This window comes from Ruditapes philippinarum, unplaced genomic scaffold, assembly GCF_026571515.1.
Source record: "Ruditapes philippinarum isolate M1 unplaced genomic scaffold, ASM2657151v2 ctg1556_1_1_1_1, whole genome shotgun sequence".
NCBI classification, from domain to species: Eukaryota; Metazoa; Mollusca; class Bivalvia; order Venerida; family Veneridae; genus Ruditapes; species Ruditapes philippinarum.
Window position 1 is genome coordinate 243,096 of NW_026866328.1, and position 25,226 is coordinate 268,321.

The 25,226-nt window shown below is 32.7% G+C and overlaps 2 protein-coding genes across 3 annotated transcripts; one reads left to right on the forward strand and one right to left on the reverse strand.

The window, feature by feature from the left end:
- Positions 1–3,056: 3,056 nt before the first annotated feature.
- On the reverse strand, positions 3,057–12,390 carry LOC132732147 (uncharacterized). Its single transcript, XM_060718512.1, has 7 exons — positions 12,260–12,390; positions 9,673–9,740; positions 9,147–9,381; positions 8,195–8,361; positions 7,693–7,871; positions 4,617–4,801; positions 3,057–3,387 (listed from the first exon to the last, which is right to left on the reverse strand). The coding sequence occupies exons 2-7, from the start codon at positions 9,697–9,699 to the stop codon at positions 3,329–3,331; spliced, it is 852 nt and encodes a 283-aa protein (XP_060574495.1). The 5' UTR covers positions 9,700–9,740; positions 12,260–12,390; the 3' UTR covers positions 3,057–3,328.
- A 2,338-nt stretch (positions 12,391–14,728) lies between these two features.
- Positions 14,729–22,440, forward strand: LOC132732149 (uncharacterized). Of its 2 annotated transcripts, none has more exons than XM_060718514.1 (2): positions 14,729–14,985; positions 19,994–22,440. In XM_060718514.1, the coding sequence occupies exon 2, from the start codon at positions 19,996–19,998 to the stop codon at positions 21,628–21,630; it is 1,635 nt and encodes a 544-aa protein (XP_060574497.1). In that variant the 5' UTR covers positions 14,729–14,985; positions 19,994–19,995; the 3' UTR covers positions 21,631–22,440. The 2 variants fall into 2 exon arrangements, with proteins under 2 accessions (XP_060574497.1, XP_060574496.1); XM_060718513.1 differs by lacking the exon at positions 14,729–14,985 and adding an exon at positions 18,543–18,720.
- The last annotated feature ends 2,786 nt before the right edge of the window (positions 22,441–25,226 follow it).

A 25,226-nucleotide genomic window follows, 5' to 3' on the forward strand; every position in this document is an offset into this window, starting at 1 on the left:
ACTTTCTTTTGATAATGAGGACTTCTCATGATTTTTTAGGTATTCAACTATGGACAATAGCTAGTTAATTTGCTTAAACTAGAAAACGTCTTATTGAGCAAACGAAGAAAGCTATGTTCTTTCTGATAAAAAAGCTAGAAAAAATGTTACCATAATTTATCTGTAGATTTACAGATCCACTTGTTTAATACGATGATTGTTCCTATCCTTTAATTATTATGGCTCTGAATTTTGGGGAATAGAAAATTTCAAGTGTATTGATCAGTTTCAGCTTAAATTTTACAAAATTATACTTAATCTCAAGCAAAATACTCCCAATTGTATGTTTAAGATTAACTTGGAGTTATTCTGATATCGTTGCAAACAAAAAGAAGAATTATTAACTACTGGTGTAAGCTTTTGAATTGTAATTAAAGATGCTTAGATTTGTAATATTTGATATAAGACTGCATACTCTTTATATGTTAGATGTAGAACTAATTACCGTAGATTTCTTTTGTTAATGATACATTTTGTACTTTGGACCAACATGTATCAAATTATTGGTTAAGTCAATCTGTACCTGGTCTCCTTAATTTCAAAAATCTTGTTAAGTTCAAACTACGAGATTAGTTCATCAAAAGTTGGAACAGTGATATCCAATCTTTTAGAAAATGTTCAAAACTAACGTTTATATAAATCAGAGTTTGTATTAAGGTAAGTTAACATAATTCCTTGGCAACCTTGGCAACAGTCTTCAGCTTTGTTAACATTTAGATGTATGAATCGTAAATTGCCAAGCCCGAAATATGGAGAGAAACTTATAATTTCTTGCATATCAGACTATAAGAATCTTACACCGGCTGCCGGTACAGACAGGAATATCTAGCTCTCGGGTGACTGTTTACGGCGGAAACTCGGCTCAGACCGGAATATCTAGCTCGATGGTGACTGTTTACGGCGGTAACGAGGCTCTGCCGAGTTTCCGCCGTAAACAGTCACCCGAGAGCTAGATATTCCTGTCTGTACCGACAGCCGGTGTTTGATTCTTTTTCTTGCATATAACATATCAATTATTTTTAAACAGAAATTACAAAAACGGATATTCTCATAACGCACTTTTTACTTATAGTAGCGTATGAACTGACAATTTCATTCATAACGGTTAAGTGACGTCATCCTAAGAACGCAATTCATTCATAAAAGGCTCGCGTCAATGACGTCATTTAAAACACGCGACTTGTCTTACATGGGGGGTGTAAGATAGAGTTTTCTAGCACCGGTGTAAACGGTAGATAATCCTGTCTGATATGCAAGAAATAGAGAATAACATTCTACTGTCTTTTGATATCAATTTTATCAGGCGAGGCTGATATGGGCTAGAAAGGGCGAGGCTTGCCGAGCCCTTTCTGCCCATATCAGCCGAGCCTGATAAAATTGATATCAAAAGACAGTAGCATGTTTTTCTATTTATCATGTAACACATAAAAACTGTAAAAATAACTAAATTATCTACTTTTAAATAGCGAATTTAGTAAAAAAGGGGATTTTTGTTCAAAGAAATAATTCTTGAAAACAAATTCCTCCGCCCCTTAAACTTAGAATTTGTAAATGCAGTGGCGGCCATTTTTTCTTTCGACTCCGATAAAAGATACAGCAGAATGTAGGCCTAACACGATCAAATTCTTACCTTTAATTTAAACATTGATCCAAAAAATCCCTTAGTACAGTAGAATCACATAAACTTTACTGCACTTTTTGTCTTGAATTGTCAAATTCAAAAGTTCACGATAATTTCAATCAAACAAAAGTCCAATCGGCAATCAAACACAAGCTTCACAAACATGCGTCTTATATGCTTTTTAAACGAAACAATTTTGTTCACTTATTAAATAATAATCCGGTAAAATAAAGTAAACATTTACAAGTTCTCAGCTATTATTGTTTGTTATGTTTACATGTACAGTATGACGTGAACATTGATGATGTCATTTGCAATATAAATTATGACGTCACTTCATTTAGTTGGTGTTAAAACTATTCGCTATCTAATTTATTCGTAATTGAAATCAAATTATAAATAAATAAATATCGCATCTTGATTCAAGACTTGTAAGGGTATGCAATTACATTGTAGATTGACATGCTGATGAAAATGAGAATTAAGCAATTGAAAAAAGTCCGTTCAAATGGGCGGGGCTTATTTTTGATATCAGGTTACTGACCTGATATCAAAAATAATTATCAGGCAAGTGTTATCGGGCAGTTATCATAGCAGTTGCGTGATAAAAGATTATCTACCGTTTACACCGGTGCTAGAAAACCCTGTCTTACACAAGTCGCGTGCTTTAAATGACGTCATTGCTAATGAATTTCGTTCTTAGGATGACGTCACTTAACCGTTATGAATGAAGTTGTAAGTTCATACGCTACTATAAGAAAAAAGTGCGTTATGAAAATATCAGGTTTCGTAATTTCTGTTCTGAAAATAATTGGTATGTAATATGCAAGAAAAAGAATCAAACACCGGCTTTGGTACAGACGGGAATATGTAGCTCTCGAGTAACTGTTTAGCGGAAACTCGGCAGAGCCTCGTTACCGCTGTAAAAAGTTATCCTCGAGCTAGATATTCCGGTCTGTACTGGCAGCCGGTGTAAGATTCTTATAGTCACTCATTCTCCTGTTTTTTATGTATATTTTCATATATTTTTCTGTTGTTGTTTTTTTTCGGTTGTTACATGTTCACAATTTTGTAATACATGTCATACGTTCTTATAAACCATGAAAATCTTGAAATCTCAAAATAAGAATTTTTTTCAATAAATGAATACACAGCGAATATGACTTTTTATTCAGGGGCCAAATTTTATAATTGTTTGTATCTATTTTTTATCTTAACCTTATAAATTATATGATCAAGAAAAAATATGAACAAAAATATCATTATCTTTGATAATTTCGAATCATATTCGGTATCTTCTGTCCACCACGGATATTACTTTTATAGAACGTTTATAGATTAATGTTTTCATGAACACTGATACTCTAACAAGGAGAAAAATAAAATAAATACAATATTTAAGATATGCTTTAATAAATATTCAGATACATTTTGCAGCTCTATATTGCATTAGGCAAGGTTCGGGTGTAACTATTGTTTGGCTGTATCCAATGCACTGCGCATGTCCGGTTTCGGTGATCGGCAGTATAGCGTATCTATGTCGAACTACTGTGACCATAGTTACCACCAAAACCCTGCCATGATAAGTGTGTTTGTGCTGCTGTTAAAATGTCACATGTATGTAATGATATACTGTATAATATTTATCAAGGCCATGCATCACTAGTTCTAATACTCGATTGTTACGATTGCTGTGTCAGCAAAGTCAAACACATCCAGAGGAGCCACTGAAAAGAGAGAATACTGTGTAAATGATATTTTCTTACCATTTTAGAATATGTTCCAATATAATCAGAATTTATATGATGTCGAACACAGAAAACCGAAAAGATAAAGCTTTTCAAAACAGAATTAAGATGTGCGCATCTAAGTGTAGCTTAATTATGCCCATGTACAAAAATGTATTTAAATAAGTTGTAAGTTGTCTTACAAGCAGCCTTAAAGTGAATTGGTCCGTAAATTAAGGTCCATAATATTATAAGTAATAATGTTTTAAGAAATAAAAATACACCGAGTCCAATCGTTCAGCTCTAATCGAAGGTGAAGAACGCTGGTGAGATAAGATTTTAAGGTGGAAAACGGGAATTGTGATAAGAAAATCGTCTAATAATTCTTTGACAATGCATAATGTCAGATAAATATGTTCATCTCATTTGATTTATTTATCCGATGGTCACTCTAATAAGAAAATGTTTCGTTATTTGTTTTCAGATCATTATCGACAACTGCACACAGCACAAGAACATCCCTAAAATTGGAGTGAGAACGCTTTTTGAGAGTCATAATTTTGACAAGTTAGCAAAGTTTTGAGCATTTGTATCGCTTAAAGGTGCGTTTAAAACATATCCGCGTGCACAAAAAGTCTTCTCTATTTCTGCTCTGTAATTTTGTTTGTTTGCTTTTTTTCAAAACAGTCAAGTGTATTTCAAATCTTTATGGAAAATATGTATTTTGTTGACCAATCCACTTAAAGGTTCATACATTCCCCTGTATGAATTTCTCTCGGGCATTTGTAGTACAAATTTTACATGGCAGCAAACAAGAAATGAGAACAATGTACAAAAATTTTAAGAAAAGTGAAACTTTAAATATTCAAGTTATACCGGTAATTTACATGTTACTAGTACATGCGTTTATTGACTGATTTTGCAGTATTTATCACCATATTATATACTGCGTGACTAACGGAGTAAGGGCTATTTTACATATTCTGACCTTTTTTTTTTGATACTTCGTAGATTTTATGCGTCGGGTGAACACGTAAATTACTTTCTTTGCTTACTTGACAGTATTTTACTTTTTAATACATTTTAAAACTTTTCGTGAAAATAAGGGTGAATCTGGAGGCGTGTCACTTTTATCGGATCATATAGCACAACAGTCTTAATCGATGATTTACTGTAACATGCATGTATCTTTATACTATAATACAAAGAAATGAAGTAAAACTACATACGTAGATGTTCTGCCATGGCAGCAGTAGTTCCAGTATTGTACCAAATATAAGGATAGTCTCTTGCGATTTGGAAAGGGCAATTATAGTCGTCATATGGTTCTATTGTAAGAAAGTGGGCAAACTGCCCGCAACCTCCATCAAGAATAGCGAAGGCAGCAAAATTGAAAATCGGTGGCCGGATAAGCCTAAAAAATAAGTCTTAAATCAATATACGACATTGAACACATATAAACACAGATTGAACACAAATTTAGAATAAATTTGGGCTTGCTCCTGACCTTTTATAGAAACCTATGTTGTGAGAATAACAAGCTCGCTTTGAACTTTTGAATCCCTGTACATGGAGCTGATTCTTTTGATGATGTTACCATTTTGTATCAAGATATAAGCCCAGATGAAGTACATATTTGTTTTTAATTTAGTCAGAATAAGGAAACTATCGACTTATAAACATAATCCGCATTTCTGTAACACAAAGATACTTAAGTTTGAATTAAAGCAATGCCGTCATCATTTATTAAATGCCGATAATCATGCATGCTCAATTCATTCAAAATATACTAAATTATGATGCCTGTTTTTCGCCATGTTGTAATTCTCGCTTCTTCGCCTGCGAAATGCGAAAACACGAAGGGACGACAAAGTTTGACTTTGCATTTTCGAGATGAAAAAAGCGAAAATACGACAGAAAGAGGGCGAAAATACGACACATAAAATTTGTCATACCTTCGCATTCCATGTGACGTATTTTCGCTTTTTCGCGTTCGTCGTATTTCCGCTTTTTCGCGTTCAAAATACAAAAATGCGAAAACACAAAGATACGACAAAGTATAAATTCCTACGCAGTCGGTTACATGACACACATACACGATAAAATATAATCCGGTGCCATGCAGTAAATCTGTTCCAAAAACATTCAAAAATATTTATGAAGAAATCAGTTATTTTAATGCTCGTTCATAACTGTTCAACAACGCAATGAACACTAATAAAGTATTGGGACTTACGGATTATGAATCGCCTCTCTTAAAAATACAGCCGATCAAATAAACATATTTTATCGACCTTATAATTTCTATGTTTTTTTCGTTCTTCAGATTTTTTAAAAAGAGTTTTGTAAAACCAGCTGTCAAGGCATTGCAAAGTTCAAGGGCTTCTACAGATGTTATAATGCGCGAAAAAAGTGCATTAGCACTATTCTTCCCGTACGTCTTATTCCGTAATTTTGCGTTTCCTTGTGTTTTCGTAAAATAAACCGGTTTCGTAATACTTTGATGATTAGGTGTAATAAAAGAGATCATCAGACATCTTCTTCATAGTGTTTAGTGTTGAGAATGATTGCCATTCGGAACTGCCTCGTTGGCGCAACGCCCTTATGGAATGAGAAAGGGCAATTGCAACTTCTCGAGCCTTTTCGTCGGCCATAATAGCCGAACATTCCGATTTGTATGAGTGTTTGATTATCAATAATGAAATGTCGCGATATGTCAAATGAATAGCGATTTGAAAAATTTCGCAATGTTCAAATGAAATTATCTTATCCGTCAATTAATCGCGCTCTTCGGTATTTTTATTAATCATTTTGTAGTACACAGTGGGTAATTATGTGTGTTATTCCCTGCGGTCTGGAGACCGTATTGGTACGCGTTTAATTAACTTTTGAGGCATGGAGGAGCACGTGACCTGTTTTCGGTACATGGAGGAGCATGTGATCTGTAAACCGTACATGATTGGTTACTTGACCTTTTCGAAAACGTGGCTAAATACCGTTTTCCGGTACGTTACGGATAATCCTCTAGGGAATAAGTCAGAATTACACCTAATTAAGATCAAAAAACTATTACGTGATATTTTTAATTTTCTATAATTATAATACCGTTTAAGCTGGAAAAACTTGAATGATGTGTTTGAAAATTATCAATGTTTCTTTAATATGTATCTCAAAATGTTACAAACAATAAATTGTTTATACTGAAAATCTACAAAATTAAAATATTCGTAGTGGCATCTGCCATAATAAATAGAGATGTTTTCTGCGAAAACTTGTGTGTTTGCTTTTTTTTTTGCTCGGAATTATTCATAAAATGGTAGGCCTATTTAATCATTTTCTTAAAAAGAAATATTTTTTTTATGTTCGACCTTCTCCGGTCATTAACAGTCACCAGTTTCCAAAGACCTTCTTCTATTTTGATCGATTATTGTCAACTATATTCCTGATACAAACGTTTATTTATCCACCCACCCAAACAATGTTGAAGATAGTTAAATGAAATATCTTTATATCATCAAAAATGTTCCCCGCAGGAAACCATTTTACTTGTTGTTGCTTTACCTATAAATAGAATGATGACCTGAACATTGTGAAAGTCCGAAAATCTATTTATAGAAGTAGTTTTAATTTACCGAAACGGCCGGTCATTCGTGTCGCAACGAACTGAAGAATTTTGCAGGGAATGAAATGCAAACATATTAAAACAATTAATTGCAATCTTTAAGTAGGCAATTTTTACGAATTGTTTATCATAGTATTATCATTCTTCGTCTGCAATTTTAACACGAGTTGTTACGGGTTTATTGATAGGCATGCAAACACACATTTATTACAGATAATAGCCGAGGCAGTTCCGAATGACACTTACGCCGAAGAATTAAAGGGAGATCACTGCGAGGAGATCAGCCATCCTGGATAGGAACCATAATAGCAATCTCCACACAGTGATCTCCCCTTAATTCTTCGGCGTAGATCTCTGCCACCAAGGTCCCAATATATCAGAATTTCTACCAAGGGAGGTAATCACTGTGAGGAGTTTGCCATAATAGAACAGGGAACCAGATTAACATCGGTCCTTCAATCGGAACATCTCGGCTATTATTCATAAAGAAAACGAAGACTGACGGAAAGGGCCGAAAAGTTGCGATTGTCGGTCCTTATCGCAAGTTTGACGGAACGGGCCGAGAAGATGCAATTGTGCGTGTTTATTTTACATGGCGTTCTGTGTTACGAATATTTAAATACGTGCAAAACTGCGGCACGTGCTCACGTGTTTAATGTACATAAATCTCTAAATACACTCACGCTAATGCAAATACCACTAGTGCCTCCTGTGGAGTTAGAGATGTGTAATAACTAACGATGTCCGTGTAACTACTGTTGATAACTCTGTCTAGGGAAAACCAGTTGGTGTAGTTACTGTTTGTACCATTGAACAAAACGTACTTCACTTCTGTGCAATCTTTATATATCGAGTATCGCACCTGTGCAAAACATGCAGCCTAAAACTTTACATTTATTGCAATACAAAACAACTATTGTACTTGTAATTAAGATAGACACTAAAGAAAAGACCAAAGACCATCCTCGGGTCGGTCAATTCTTTTTTTGGAGAAAACGAAGAACAAGATTATAAGCTATTTCAGACCTGTAAGTAAATGCATTGATGTAGTATAATGTCTTTAATCAAATCTTAAGGCAGTTAAATAAGGTATATAATGAACCTAACTTATATCCACAAGCACCATTTTAGGTGTCGATTTTTTTAAAAAGCAGATAACTAATGAAATATATACGAGTTACAGACCCTAGAAATGCCTAGTGTTTCCCATTGGTCTAGAAGATCACTCCTGTAGTGCTCCGAGCAGCCGGACTCTGTACAGGATATACAACTGGCATTATTTGTCGTCCCTTCGCCCCCAAACTTCCATGCGGTAGCAGTATTCACTCCATTACCCGTCTGAACACGGAAAACTAAATGAAATTACAAAGTATTTACAAATCGGAAATAAAATAATGCTTAAAATCAAACATGGTTGTGCTGAGTATGATTTATTACCTCAACAGATTCATAAAAGGGGCCCAATGAGGTCAAAAAGACTGAAAACGTAAAATTGAAAATGATTTAAAAGATTTCAAAAGAAGAAAATGCAAGAAGAAATATTCTCAGAATAAAATTTAAGGAAAAATTAGTCAATATTCTCATCATCTGTAAATTCTCATCATCTGTAAATTCTTATCAGTTCTCATCATCTGTCAATTCTTCTAGTCATCTATCAAGTCTGCTAGTCATCTGTCAATTTTTCTAGTCATCTGTTAATTCTTCTAGTCATCTGTCAATTCTTCTAGTCATCTGTCAATTCTTCTAGTCATCTGTTAATTCTTCTAGTCATCTGTCAATTCTTCTAGTCATCTGTTAATTCTAGTCATCTGTCAATTCTTCTAGTCATCTGTCAATTCTTATAGTCATCTGTTAATTCTTCTAGTCATCTGTCAATTCTTCTCATCATCTGTCAATTCTTTTCACCAGCTGTCAATATTTTCTCATCAATCGATCAAACCTTGGACCCTTGACCTGCGCACTGCCAGTATATGGATGATTCGGATATCCTCTTTATAAGTGAATCTTTAGATTATCTATTCCACAAAAGGAAATACATTTTCAGATTTTAACGAAAAGTTGAAACAAAATAATTCTTACAGATATCAAAAGAAACCTTTCATAGCTATTATTCGTGATTTTTGTACATTTCACTTACCTGTGGTCTCTTTTGGCCCTGTATCCTTAATAGCTTTACTGGATTTTACTGCAGATTTACTTGATACATATGTAGATTTGCTTGACTTGCTAGATTTTGGAGGCATTGTAGATGGGCCAGCTCTAGCAGCCACATTCACTCTTGATGATTTTTTCGCCATTGCTATATTCAAACCATTCGCACGTGCGTTGTTCGGTTCAGTTACTATGCACCAAATTACAAGGACGATAAAAACCTGAAAAAAGAATTTTATTGCAGGTGAAAATTATGTCACCGCTGATGACGTCGACAAATTAACTTACTGTTACGCAATAACGAAAAAAAGAATTCCACCGGGTTTTGTTGTTGTTGTTGTTATACTTTGTTGTTGTTTTTCTAAAATGATAATCTTTCTGTGTAAAAGGACCTAATAAACTAATATTAAAACTTAAAGATTCTTTCTAGATTGACAAATTTTAAAATATAACATAATGATATTGCCATGTCAAAGATTATGTTTTAGAATATTCAAAGCGATAATATTTACCATGGATGGTAGAGTCACTGCCTGCATTGTTGATTTTATATGACTCGTCAAATTATGTTGAAGTTTTGCTGGAAAAAAAAGTCATTTTATCTGCTGTTATGAATATATATCTACCATAATTTGTTTACAGATTTATCAATAAGGAACTTTGATTTAAACCTATTTTATTGCCAAAAATAAGACATATACATACATGTAGACAGTTACAATACAATGACATGACAAATTTGGCAAAAGGGTTGACCCACAAGTTCTCTCAACATTAGCAACGGGTCTTCCCTGATGCAATAAATTACAATAACTTATTTTACAAGAATGACTATCAGTTATAGATAGAAGTAACAAAACTCACACATATATAGTACTTGGCTTTAAAAATGATTTTAGGTAAGAAAGAACAATAAAAATGATTGGAACTAGTGAATGATATTTGGTTTTCCCTTATTCAAATATTCACTCATGGAATACGCAACTCTCCCCCACCCCATTTTGCCAAATTAAATGAGATTACTAAATTAAATATAGAGTTTGAACGTCTATGTTAACATTTATGTATTGTGATACATTTATATTGATAGTAATAAAGATTTTGACATATTATATTATGGCCCTATACAAAGGGTTGTTTGGAAATATAATCCGAGCCGCTTGTTAAGGGGTTATATTGCAAACAACCGTTTATATACTACCAATATAACCTGTCAGAATTATTTATAATAAATTTATAATTTACAGCAAGCATCTTTCTTTTTTAGAGAAAAAGGTGGCATTAATTAATAAATTGACAGCAGTCGTGTACATATAAATCTATATAAACGAGACGATTATCCAATGAAAAGCGACATTTCAAACATGCAGTATTTTAAACAATGAAGTATACGCGTTCAAAAACAAGATTTTCAAGACAGGTTTTAAGGTTGTTATAATAATAGGGCTAGCTCTATTTATTTTCATAGAGTTAAGGAAATGACACGGAAAGGTTTTTTTTACAAACCATCTACGACGTCCCGTTAGGGCCATTAGGGCCATAATTGTTTAATTATTTCGATTTTGTACTATCGCAATTTCATTAAGTTATTTGTGTGTCGCGTTGGCCCTAACAGGAAATTATACCACTTAGCTGCCTGAATCATTTACCATATAATGTTGTACTGCACATACCGAGTTGCATAGATTATTTTACCCGAACGGTATTAGGTCACAGTTTGACTAGAAAACTAGTTATCAAATGTACATAAGCTTTTAAAGTCTCGACTATGTACACACAATTTATCACAAACAATATCACAAAACATGTACACAACCATTCTATAAAACCTGTCCTACTGTACGGATGTGAGATATGGGCTTTTGGTAATATTGATTGTATTGTAAGAGTACATCTTAAATTTTTAAATTGTATGGTTTACGGTGAAACTGGTGTTAACCCACTATCTATTGAAATTAAATGTAGAATTATATCATACTGGTCTGACTTAGTCATACCACAACAGAACAAATTACCGTGTTTGTTATATCGTATTTTGTTAAATAATTTTAATAACTCCCAGACTGTATCTAGATTAAGATTTCAGTGGATAAAATTTGTTCAGAATATTTTGTATGAATGTGGTCTGTATAACATTTGGCATAACCATGAAATTCATAACCATAAATGGTTAAGGATGTCAGTCAAACAAAAATTATCAGATTTATTTTTGAATGAGTGGTATTCTGATATTGAGAATTCTAGTAAATGCATAAATTATAGAGTATTCAAACATAATTTTTGTTTTGAAATATATCTTGTAAAAACTCCATCAAAATTTTTACAATACATGATAAAATTTAGAACAAGAAATAACAAATTGCCAGTAGAAACCGGAAGTTGGAACAACATCGAACTTAAGAGGCGTGTCTGTACATTGTGTGATAGATCAATTGGCGATGAATTCCATTATATTTTTGAGTGTCCTTGTTTTGATAACAGCAGGAAACGTTTTTTGAAACATAACTATTTACAGAAACATAATATACATTCTATTGATCTTCTTATGAACACTGATGTTAACATTCCAGATTACAAAAAAACTTTGTTTATTTATTAAAGAAATTATATTAAGATTCAAATGAGCCAAAAATTGTATAAATTTTATGCTGTGGAGAACCCTTTCTAATACTGACTCTCCCGCAATATTTATGTTAACAATTTATATATCATGTTATTTTGATACTGTCTGATTCTGAAGCCTCATTTTTAAATATTATGTACATGTAAATGAATTATTACCTCATGTTGTCATGTTTGTATGATCTGAGTGAATAAATGAATTGGAATATATAAGAATTACACGAGACAAGAGAATCGTTCACACAAGAAACTACTTATAACAAAAATCAAATACAATATGTGGCTAAAAAAAGGTAAAAGTGATTATCCAAAGTACCTGTAAACATAATTATATTGTTAAACAAAGTTTGTAAAATACTTATTAGTTAAAAAGAGGAAATATAGTTAAAATGTTATACAGTTATTCAAAATTTATTACAAAACCTTATTTCTATAATAATAATAGATAGAATACTATAAGTATTAAGAGACACTCACGTTTGATTAAAATATCCTCGATTAATAATCAAAGCGTGTATGTGTGTTTATATATTCGATGAAATTATGACTAGATAGTTAACATGCGTTTCATTTGTTGTAACATCTGTGAAAGTGAATATTTGTTAATATATTTATTTCCAAGAAAATAAAATAGCTTAGGTTTAAAAAAATCGTTATTCAACTAAGTCACGTGACTGTAGCTCGGTATTATGTTCAAGCTAGATTAAAGGCCCATTATGCCCGAGAAATGTTTTTATTTTTATTTCTGAAAAGCTTCCCCCCCCCTTTTCACGTGTATGTGCGTGTGTGAGTATCTCGTTTAAGTTTCCAAAAAGTTACTCCTTTGCCAACTATCTGAACCATCCTTTGCTTTTCTGTTGCCTTTTGATAATTTGTATAGTTATATAGTGATTTAGAATTTTGTATGGAAGTAAAAAGAAGCCTTCTACTTTGGTGACATTTTGCTACTTTTTTACGTCAAACAATTACACATTCAGCGCTACTTTTTTCGGGTAATAAACATTTGCTAATATTAACGTTATAAAACTACCCATGTTTTCCCTTTCTAAAAAAAAGAACAAATATTCATTTTTCAGTGTTTTTTTAGGAAAATTGAAAAAATGATGGTTTCAGAATGGAGACATTTACGTTAAAAATTGTTACATTCAATTAAATTTGAGTTCTTCAAACCTCTGAAAAGGGTTTTTTATCCCGAAACCAAAATAAGTGCCTATGAATGTACCATGTGAAAGTACTTATTCACTGCAATTAAACTGTATATAAAACAGTTCTATTTAGTTGTTCCTTGATCGTCATATAGGCCAGAAAAACCTTAACTTTACTAGCAAGCTCTTGAGGGCATAATATGCAGTAATTATACGCAAAGTAACTCATGGAGAACAACAAGTCGGGCATACATGGGTTGTTCCCCTTGATGCAATATTGTAACTATCTGAAAAGATATGAAATGAAATTATCATCAAAACTTCCATGTTCGATACAACTTTCATTTATAAGCAATAGACTTAGAAAGAAAATCGCATTAAATATGCAAAAAGATGTAACTCGTTGCTTTGTGTAGGAATCGAGAAACTACTTCCTAATTTGATTTTCAATGTCGAAACTATTTTTTGGTGTCTTAACATTTTGGTCCATTACAATTCCTTACAATTTTAGGGTGTAAAATATATATTTGATATGAATATACGTATATGTCTTTAGATATTTAATACATGTATGTATAGATATTTAATACATGTATGTATAGATATTTAATACATGTATGTATAGATATTTAATATACATGTAAGATTAGTTATTTTCTTCGAGGGGTCCGTATCCTCAGCAGTGATTTTCCTGCTTATATAAAGGCCTCTTCCCCAATTGAAATCTTCTTTAAATCATGCAGTTTTCCCAAAAATCTAAACTGAAACCTGATTTCTTACTTCCCAAATCAGCAATTTTAGCGGTAATTTTTCCCAAAATCAAGAGGCTAAGGCCTCTTCCCAATTAATTATGTGAGAAAAATCACTGCTCAGTGCCTGAAAGGGCGGATGGACCCTTATTAATACACTTTATCTTCTCCGGATTAATGTAGTCGTACCGTTTCAGGAGCACGAGAAAGTATTGAAAAGAAATCAATGATATATTCTTGCCGATGTTCGACATTGAAAATTAGAAAATTTAAAGTAAATTGCAGTTTGTCTATCAACGTACATTGCATAGTGTCGATGTGCTATACGATTTCAACCTTTAACATCTTTTAAAGTTAAAAATAAAGTCCTTATATACATGTAGGTTATATAAGATATATCCTTTGATATATATGTAGATGCATAAATAGAAAGGTTTCAGCTTGATTTTAGTCATCTAGTTCGAAGTTTGGTCGACATGTAAGAAAATCTGTGAAAATCTTGAATATCCCACAAATATAACTTGCTTTTATGCCACTGTAATATTTTTTTTTAAAAGTTGAGAGATTCTCATAATATAATTATACTTCAAGAGATCTAGAAATTCTATCAACACCAAATCATTAGAAGTGGGAGGGGAAATCAACATCGGGGCACTTGTCTTAGGTTAGAATCTCAATGCTGACCTTACATATAGGATCTCTTAGAAAAATAAAAGTGTATGGGCGGGGACCTATCTCTTCCCTGCCCCATCTTATGATTGGAAACTTGTTATTTATCTGATAAACCATTTGCATCTTAGTCAACAAAATATTAAACATTGTTTGAAAATATGCGAAAAAGTACTTATATATAACTGGCGAGTTTAAGAACTTATGTATATATATATATATATTCCTAAAACTGGCGAGTTTATATGGGCTTGAAGTGTGTCGGTTATATCATTCAGTGCCCACTTTAGTACAACTTAAACAATCTTAAAACGAGAGACTTGAGATATGACTATTTGCATACTGTTAGCTGAATTCTGACAAATCTCTTAATGAAAGTATTTTACTTTATAGTTGACATGATTAAGGCCGTGTTGATTATAGCAATGTTTGACTACAGCTAGAATTTGTATAGATTGTTGAGATTCGGAAAATAAACAGAAAACTTACGAAGCAGATAAAAACCAGTTGCTTTCTTAACGGCGGCCCATGGGATCGTTCAGTGATAGCAGACGATGGAATATTTATTTCTGAAAGAAAGCAGGGCTACTTTAACCGACCTGTGAAACGTAAATTGGAATTATTAAAATATTATAAATAAGTAAGTTTATTCTTATCGTATTTGAAAGTTTGTTTTATTTAAGTCAAGAAAAGATCAAGTGGTAAATATAATATAACACTGAAACTCTTGTTTTTAAATGAATGACCAACTGAGTGGTCGACTGACTGACTTCGATATATACATGTGCATGTATAACTTATATTAGTTGACCATTTATCAATTGACCGATTGACCACGATAACTAAATGAGCTCTAATCTGTCGGGCAATCATCCGACTGTCCAACCGACCGACTGATCGACCGACCATTACAATCCGAAACGACCCGAACCGGCCGACAAAATTTTTAGATATTAACAAACATTCAGTTGATTTCGCTCTCTTTCATGCTTCATAATTTAAAAAAAAGCGTCAATATAAAGCATTAAAAATCAAATATTTCATTTCCTGCTTATGTTACTAAATTTCACATTTATATAGCAAATGAAACAAAAGTGTTTAAAGTGTAGCAAAGATAATATCGAAAATCTAATACTAACCCATAAAACTGAAGTTGTCAATATTTCTATATTAGTTCAAATAAAACGCCGTTGCTTTATTTGATAAGCACTTTTCAAATTATTAAATTGAAGCGACATACGTTTGAAGTTAAAGTTTCGTTCTTTGCGAATTATTTGCAAAAATTAAAATCAAATCGGAACATTTGTTCACCAATATGCTTGCATTTATATGAGCCGCGTCACGACAAAACCAACATAGTGGGTTTGCGACCAGCATCGATCCAGACCAGCCTGCGCATCCGCGCAGTCTGGTCAGGATCAATACTGTTTGCTATCAGTTTTTCTACTTGTAATAGGATTTGTAAGCGAACAGCATGGATCCTGATCAGACTGCGCGGATGCGCAGGCTGGTCTGGATCCATGCTGGTCGCAAACGCATTACGTTGGTTTTGTCGTGACGCGGCTCAAATACCCGTGCCGCTATTGTGACTCCGTACACGATGATACAATGTATGGCATTAACATCCATCACAGTCAAATTTATTTATTTTATTCTTTATACTTGTTCCGCTAAGACTGATTGAGAAAAGTTAAAAGCACATTATGCCTCGGAATCCAAAAAATATTTCTTCTTCGGAAAGGGCAGTCATGGTTTTTGTAACACTTAAACGATGTAACTTATGATGTTACAATAGCGCGCTCAATGTGAAAAAAAAATTGTCATAGACCTAAGAAAATGGAAAGAAAGTAGTATTTTAACTTCATACAAAATACTTTATCACTGTAATTGTACTACTCGGAAAAAAGATGTTCCACATATTTGCCAAATGAGTTAACATTTTTAAAACTATAGCAGGACAACAAAATATAAAAGAAAGTTTTTTTGATAAATGAAAATAAAAGCATTTCATCGCCAAAATGGGCCTGTAAAGAGAATTCATACAAACATTATTCTGTTTATGTTTTCACAATTTCACACTGTTATGTAAATCATTTATAATCGATTGTATGTTGTGATATTTTTCATCGGTGAGAATAAATATGTTGTGACATTCTTCATTGGAGGGAATATTACAATTTTGATATTCCTCATCGGTGAGAATATTATGGTTTGATATTCTTCATCAGTGAGAATGTAAAGTTTCTTCATATTCTTAATCGGTGAGAATAAAATTTGGTTCGTTATTACTTGGTGAGAATATCACGTTTTGATATTCTTCATCGGTTAAAATAGTATGTTTTATATTTTTCATCGGTGAGAATATTATATCTGGGCATACAAGATGAGAAAGTAACGTAAATTAACTGAAATTTCAGTTTTATGATTTATTTTTACATTTATGCATATAATTTTATGGGTGTAATGTTAACACAATACGAAACCGCTAAACATATTATTTACGTCAAATATATACATTTAAAAATAAAATAGAGAAAATAAGATGATCTTTTTTATTAGCAAACTAAATTATGTGTGAAGCCTTGATATGTATTCTTTCTTTCTTTTAATATTCAATCTCATTCATGTTACCGTCTTAGAAGTAAATGCATAATTATATCTATTTTAAATTTCTCCTGTTTCAGAAGTTCCTATGTTACTATAATTAACTTACAAATAATTTTTATAACATTTTCAAAATTTTAAGACTAATTTTCATAGCATTTTCAAAATTTTAAGACTTTTCAACTTTTCACGTGACGAGAATTTTGTTGCTGTTGTCTTTCTTCTTTTATATCATTCGTCAAACTTTAACCAGTTACAATAACCGAAGTCTTTGTAAGCACCTTTGCTCAAATAACATTTTCTAGTTCAGAAGGTGTTTTTCCCTTTAAATTTAACATTAACAACACTATATTTGCTACTGCATTCTCAAAGTTATATCAATTTAAACTTTTTAAACTCGAATTTAATTAACAAAGTCTTAAATATTCTGTTATAAGATATTAATTTTAGTAATTCGGCGGTCATTATTGTTATCAAAATTACGCTTTTTCTTGTTGTAACTATACTTTTAAAGGCAATATTTAACCAACGATTTTCAGAATATTTACTCGAAGTTACGATCGAAGATACCTATTTTTACGGAAATTGCCGAGTACAACCCGGTCAATGATTCGGCAGGTGTTCGTCAAAGTGTTTATTAAATTACACTTGAAATGTGACTTGTACTCCAAACGACCGAATAAGTTATGTAAGAACCGTGATAATCCAGGCTTATTTTAGCAGGGATTGTATTAAATAAATCATTTTTAATCCAATTTTTACAATAAATATAAATTTGTGGGAAATTGGCAACATGTACCTTACAACTAAATTCTTTGAGCTAATTTATTATTTAAGACAATATGCGCATTTATATCACACATAGTTGGAAGCAAGAACAATGCAGCCGTAAAATCTTGTTTGATTTGCCGTAATTATGAGCTGCCGGAAACAGGATTTTAGGTCTTTTGTCAGACAATTCTCAATTCATCGAGTAATTTAAAAACAAATATGTGATAAAGTATTTTAAACAAGTGTGCCGTAGAAAAAGAAGAGCATTATGTATCAATAATTTAGAATGGAATCTCTATTAGCCGATGAATTTATCAAAAGCTAAGAATTTTATTGCCAGCTTTTATTAAGTGCACAATTTTTGGATAGATGTATAATTTTCAAATAAAAAATCAACTGGAATATTTTATTTGATAGCACGGTACTTCTGACAACTATTGGCGATGTGACGACTTCCTGTGTAGTACTTTAATCAATAAGGAGACAATACAAAAATGAACAATTATATCAACTAGATCAATTTTTGTGAAAATAGAGAAAATAATTACAGACGATTTGATGTGGTAGAGTAAAGCGCCTAGCAGCAAACGATTTAGAACCGGAAGTGTGCAAAATGTACCGGAAGTGGAGTTATGGATATGAAATATTATTACCCGTTATTTATGCGCAATAAGATAATTCAAATACAAACAAAATAAAAATATAAAAAACCCAGCGTGACCTATATTTAAAACGTGTCATTTAAAAACAGATGTAGTACGTAACTTTAAAAAGTTCTTATTGGAAATTAAGAAATAACTTGCTACATTAATAGTTTGAACGCTGTATCTATAAGGATTTTAGATTTGATAAATGCTTATTTAAGACTTTAACTAACTTGGATTTAATTAAGAAAATACATGTAAAATGACAATAGATTCACGTATAAAACAGCTAGCAGTTCGACCTCGGCTATTCTGTCCTATACTACCTAGGTTAGGGCAATGTTTCCACAGTCCAGGTTGGTATACCTTAGTCATATACATGTAACTATTTTACAATATCTTTTTTTCTTCTGGGAAAAAGAGCTTATATTAAAGCTGCACAACTCCAGATAAGTAAAAAATAAAGAAAATCAACCGTGAAAAATATATGTGCAAAAATCGCTCTGCAAAGGTCGCGCTGTGTGTAGGGGTTATAACAACTAAAATCAATGGTCATTATAAAAATATCTGATTGATCAGTACAATGTAGAATACAAATACAGTGTACTTGTAATCGTCACGTGTTCTTCATTATATATTATCCCAAATCATAAACAATATTTGTAAATCACTTCACTGTAGTAATCTGTAACATAAAAGAGTATAATCTGACACTTTTCAAACACTAATTTCTGATAATAACTAATGAAAGTCTAGCAAAAAAGTACTCAAAACTTCGGTCTTAAATTTCACTGGAAGCCTGTTCTGTATATTTACACATAAATCATTTTACATAGATACAATTTTTACTTATATATATCATGTATCGTAAATATTCTCGTATGTCAGTTAATTAAAAGGACTCCACTGAGGTTTTTTTACATGACGGGACTGGAAATATTTTTTTTTGAGATTATTACTCTATTGTTGTAGATCTATACTAATAACTTATGTGCAAAATTTCAGATCATTAGTTCGCTCCGTTTTTTCATAATACTTTTTATAATAGTGAAAAATGACCCAAAATTGAAAAGCGTTTAAACGCTTTTCACTCAAATCGGACAGAGAATAGCACAAACATACGATTTTTAATGTATTTCTTGTATATTTCTTAGTTATATTTTATTTATATTTCTGTGTTAAGTGCTCATGTTGATCTATGTGAAAAATTAAAATTTTATGTATTAGCCTTATAAACCTCAGTGGAGTTCCTTTAAAGTTCCATCCATATTTTATCAGTGGTTGGTAATTAAAAGCGAATACTTTCACAAATTTGACAAAGTCATTTCATCTTCCTTTATATCATTTTGTATTAGGTATACAAATTGTTAAGAATAATCAATGATGATTAAATATCTTTATTCTCTTAACACATTTTCTTATTTCAAATAGTCTCTTAAAGAAAATCTCGTTCATGTACATGTAAATATTACTAAACCGACGTTGTTTATTTTGAGGACATTTCTTTGACATGTTAAACCTATTAGGGTACTTGTAATATTTAATGGCCTAGATAGATGTTTTTTTTCTTTGCCTTAATATCTTTATATTTTTTAAAATAAAACAATTCTGTTCTCATTTTCCTCATAGAAATGTCTACAGTGCAGACGTGGACACTATGGCAACGTATGCCGCCCAGGTACCAGCTCACTACACACACTTACGACAATGACACCGATGAATTTTCGGTTATCGGTAACGCAACCGATAGAACACTGAGTCCTCGACCTCGACCGGCCTCAAGACCAGTTTCGAGCAGTCGCCGACCAAGTCGACCTGAATCCCGGACGTTTCCGCAAAGAGAGACGTTAAGAGAAAATTTTATGTTGTCTTCTAACGACCGGGATCAAGTTCAAGCGGAAGTTTCCAAAGCGTTAAAGCAGCAGACATCTAAAAGCTTTTCTTTTCCAAAGAGGAATTCCGATTATGTAAACACATTTCAAAAACAACGTCGGGTAAATTCTGCTCGTCGGCGATTAGCGGAAACCCCGCCGTCGCCTAACGTTTCTGCGTCACAGCAGTCACCGGATATTTCGTCATCGCAACGTGCTCATACTGCTCCGGTATTTCCGGTGACGAATCTTGAAGTACAGAAAGAAAAACAATCAAAATTTAGTGGAATAGACCCGTCAAATGCAAAGCCATTACGTGTAAATGTAAATGTAAAATCAAAGTCTGTAAGTGAACCAAGCAAAGTTGATATCTTTCAATTTGACGATTCAAGGTCATTAACAAGCGCCCCAAGCCCTGTATACAAATCACGAAACTCTGAAACAAAACCTAAAAAATACGTAGTTCAGGATACAAACCGTGCCACAGTATATATAGATAGTGGAAAAGTAATGTATTTTGGAAAATCGAGACACGATTTAAGTCAGTTGCTTAAAACCCAGTCATTACGTGCGGACAGAAATACTTGTTTCCTTGCTGAAATACGCCGTGACTATTTAAAGCACCCGAAATATGATAATGGTCGGAACTCTTCAAGCAAAGTAACGGAAAATGACCCAAGACGCATTGCAAATGAAAGAGTTGATTATAATAGGCGAGTAGAACACATCCTTAATTATTATGACGAAAATGGAAACATCACACAGCCACCGCAACCACGCCCTACCTCCGGACAAAGACTTAAGTCACCCAAGGGTGCTCGTGTAAAGGGATTGTCATTAACCCCATCGGCTCCATCCCGTCCCCCGTCAAGGTCGCCCTCACCAGACCCTTTAGATGGTAACGGTGACTTCATTCGATTAAACAGACGGCTTAAACTCCACGAACGTCAGTTTTATCTACGCACGCCGGGTATGCAACATGGGAACGCCGTGGGCGACATGGATAAATGCCGTTGTAGCATGTGCCGCATGGAGCTTCAACTCGCCCTTGTTACTGGATTCACGGCTCATGCTGGAATTAACGCAGCTGGAAGCGGGCGAACTGCAAGTTCAGAACAAATCGAAAATGGGAATAACTTTGAATCACAACTAGGTTTAAAAGAAGGACCAAAAGAAATAAATCAGTCAAATAAAAAGAATGGCACCTTTAAGGATAATTCCCATAAAGTATCTTTTCAACATCCGGAAGTTGATTTAGTCGCGCAAGCGCAAGAGACTAGATTTATTAGCTGTAAACTTCCGGGTGTAGATGAGGTGACTGCAAGTGAATCTGGTTTTGAAAGTTCACGGACTCATGACGTCGTTTCTACAGGACCGGACGACATCGATTCTTGACCAAGATTCGAGCTCAAACTTTCAGAGTACATGCAGAATCTCATAATCGTGGGGAGAAAATAACGTCGACCATATATATAATTGTTTGAAAAAGAATCATTTACAAAACACGAGTTTTCTCAGGGGTGCAGCAAGGCCTCTTAATAAGAAAATACAACCTACGTTACTACGACCTACTACCTACGAGGACTAACAGAGTAGAGTACATGAAAAAATTCCTATACATGTATTTTAATACACTTTAATATATATCAAGGTTCAATTATAACGGAACATGGATAACAGACGTAATCTGCTGCGAACTTATTTTACGTACTGGAGTTTATTTTCCCCATATGTTTTTACAAGATTCAACGAAGGGTCATTGGAAACTGTGAAGCTGGCCATAAATCTTGCAACGGCGACAAGAACATGTAGTGTTTACGTGTATATTTTGACCGACGCTGTTTTAGAAAAATGAAAAAGTTCCATGTAGACTTCATTGAAGCATGCATAGTTCGATGTTCTTGCCTTTCAGTGCCGTACAGTGATGCTTTGTGTAAACTTTTCTTCGTCAACCAGCATCATAATGAACAAAAATAGAAACGAAATTTCTAAATTCTTAAAGTATTACATTCAATATAACAGACTAGATTTGCTAGGTTTAGTGTCGCAACCGATGCAAACTCTCGTCATCAACATATAAGAATGTCAATTTTTCATTGTCTTCCTCATTTAATTACATATGTATCTACATTTGATAAATTTATCTTAATTCCCATTTCATTTTATAAAATCTTTTGACCCACGTCAATCGTTTATAAATACATCTACAAGTTAAAGATCCTGTATGTTTTGTGATTGATATTGTTACTGTATGTATCATACACTTGCAAAATATTATATATGTATATAATTATGCAAATAAAACAATTTTCAAACATCCAAGATTATGTAAAATGTGTGCTGCAAATATTTGTGCACATTATATTTAATCAATAAGTTACATGCATTTATTTCTTATTGGAAAATTTGACTTGGAATTTATAGAAAATAAATTTCTAATTACCTCCCTTTATTTACGCAAAATGTTAAATTGGGTAATATCTTTATAAATAATGCTAATTTGAACTTACAAGATTGACAAATCTTAATTTGAGCATCATATTTATGAAATAAAACCATGAAAAAAATGTGTTACAGGATCTTTAAATTGTTTCGAAGATACGTAGAGCCATTCGCATTTTGTTCTTTATTTGAAGTATTGTAATTTCTTTGAAGTGTTTTATCACGCTAGATGTACAATGACTACTTAGTATAAAAATAAATGAAAATTAAACTTGTTTTAGCCTCTGTTGTTTATAAACTTAATGTGTTCTTATATAAATCAGTGGTGACGCTTCAATGGTAGGACTATTTTGGAGACATGGTTGAGTGGTTAACGTGTTAATACTCGTATTCAATTTCCACATTGATTTTTAGAAAATTCCATTTACAATCAAGTTTTAACACGGAAAATTAGATTCTTTTTAGTTCACATCACATGGAAATCAAAACAAAACTTGTGTATGTTTTAGACAGATGCCATACTAGTGTTTATATACTACAAGTTACTTGATAGGCCGTAGCAAGGTTGGGTCAAGGTCTGACCCTAGAGTGTCCATGGAAAAGGCTGATCCCTGCATGATCTATTGAATACAAGTACTAGTAAAATAGGTCTTATGTAATAATAGCTGTTATATACCAAAAGAAAATTGGGAGTGGTATAAAACCCATAAATAATGATAACAACAACACGTGCATAGAATTCTTTTTAATGTTAAAAACAATATTCACTACCTAAATAACAGAATGCTTGGCACTAACTGTATACTTTTTCTTAATAAATAAGAAAATTATTACTTTTCTCCTATATAAATTTCAAACAAACGTGAATATGTTCTAGAAAAACATGTATATACTTGGTTAATCAAAGAATTCAAAAATTTCTAAAAATGTCTTAGAATACAAATTAACATTATAGCATCATCTGATACAATTAGTTTCCCTAAAATTACATAGAGGATATTTGTTTGTTTCAGTGTAAGATCGAAAAATATTTCACCGAGTGAACACCAGATGCAATATTTTCCACGAGTGGCGTAGCCACGAGTGAAAATATAATAGCTGGGTTCACGAGTGAAATATTATTTGATCTTACATGTAAAACAAACAAATTTTCTGTTTATTTCATGATTTAACGATTTTTACACCATTTTACTGATTTTTTGCCGCGTAACGTCATGCTCTTTATCTTCATGACGTTCATCAATAATGACGTCAATGTTAAGCAAATATAATTCCTATGATTATTTTTAGATTTTGATGTTTTTCAGCACAAACGTTCGTAATATTTACGAACTACAGTTATCACGTACATTTGTTATTATGATTGACTACATTTCCGCTGAAAAAAACATTCATAATGATAAATATTTTATTTTACGCCAAAATAGTTCGGCTACTGTGAAAATTATTTTTGGTAATCATTACTGTGAAATTATCAGAATATAAATAACCGTTATAATTTCAGTAATCTACTGCAAAACATGTAATAAATTATAATCATGTAACCCCAAATTAACATTCCCTTTTTGATAATTAGTGGGTAAGGTCGTAGTATATATAGGTAATTTGGGTTAAACTGGTTAAAAAAAATTAACAAAGGATATGATATAATAGCAAATATCCATTGAAAAATCTGATATTTTGAGAAAAATTTTAAAAGTAACAAAATGAGAATACAACACTCATTACCCTGATGAAATCAATGACAGAAATATAAACCTCTCTCTCCTTATTGGTCATATTGTACTGGATATATCATTCCAGTGACACATATTGTACGGGATATATATTTCCAGTGACACATATTGTACGGGATATATCATTCCAGTGACACATATTGTACTGGATATATCATTCCAGTGACACATATTGTACGGGATATATCATTCCAGTGACACATATTGTACGGATATATCATTCAGTGACACATATTGTACTGGATATATCATTCCAGTGACACATATTGTACGGGATATATCATTCCAGTGACACATATTGTACGGGATATATCATTCCAGTGACACATATTGTACTGGATATATCATTCCAGTGACACATATTGTACGGGATATATCATTCCAGTGACACATATTGTACGGGATATATCATTCCAGTGACACATATTGTACTGGATATATCATTCCAGTGACACATATTGTACGGGATATATCATTCCAGTGACACATATTGTACCGGATATATCATTCCAGTGACACATATTGTACTGGGTATATCATAACAGTGACACATATTATACTGGATATATTATTCCAGTGACAGACAACAGTATCATACCAGTAAGTTATTACAGTACCAATCATTAAGAGATTGTGGTACCAACCACTCAATATGTGGGACCCCTTGTTTTAGATTGAATTCCAAAATTTTCAGATTGGTACCAAAAATCAAAAATTGTGGGAAAAAAAACAAAAAAAGTTTTGGGACCAATCAGTTAAATTTTGGTACCAACCCGTAAGGGGGTGTGGACCAACTTTGGGAAAAATGTCCAG

Coding starts and splice junctions, on each gene's coding strand:
- LOC132732149 (XM_060718513.1), top strand. CDS start 18,627: ATGACAATAGATTCACGTATAAAACAGCTAGCAGTTCGACCTCGGCTA. Junction 18,721..19,993: donor GCAATGTTTCCACAGTCCAG/GTTGGTATACCT, acceptor TTTTCCTCATAG/AAATGTCTACAGTGCAGACG.
- LOC132732147 (XM_060718512.1), bottom strand. CDS start 9,699: ATGCAGGCAGTGACTCTACCATCCATG. Junction 9,382..9,672: donor CAGTGACTCTACCATCCATG/GTAAATATTATC, acceptor TTCTTTTTTCAG/GTTTTTATCGTCCTTGTAAT. Junction 3,388..4,616: donor TGCCATGGCAGAACATCTAC/GTATGTAGTTTT, acceptor CTCTCTTTTCAG/TGGCTCCTCTGGATGTGTTT.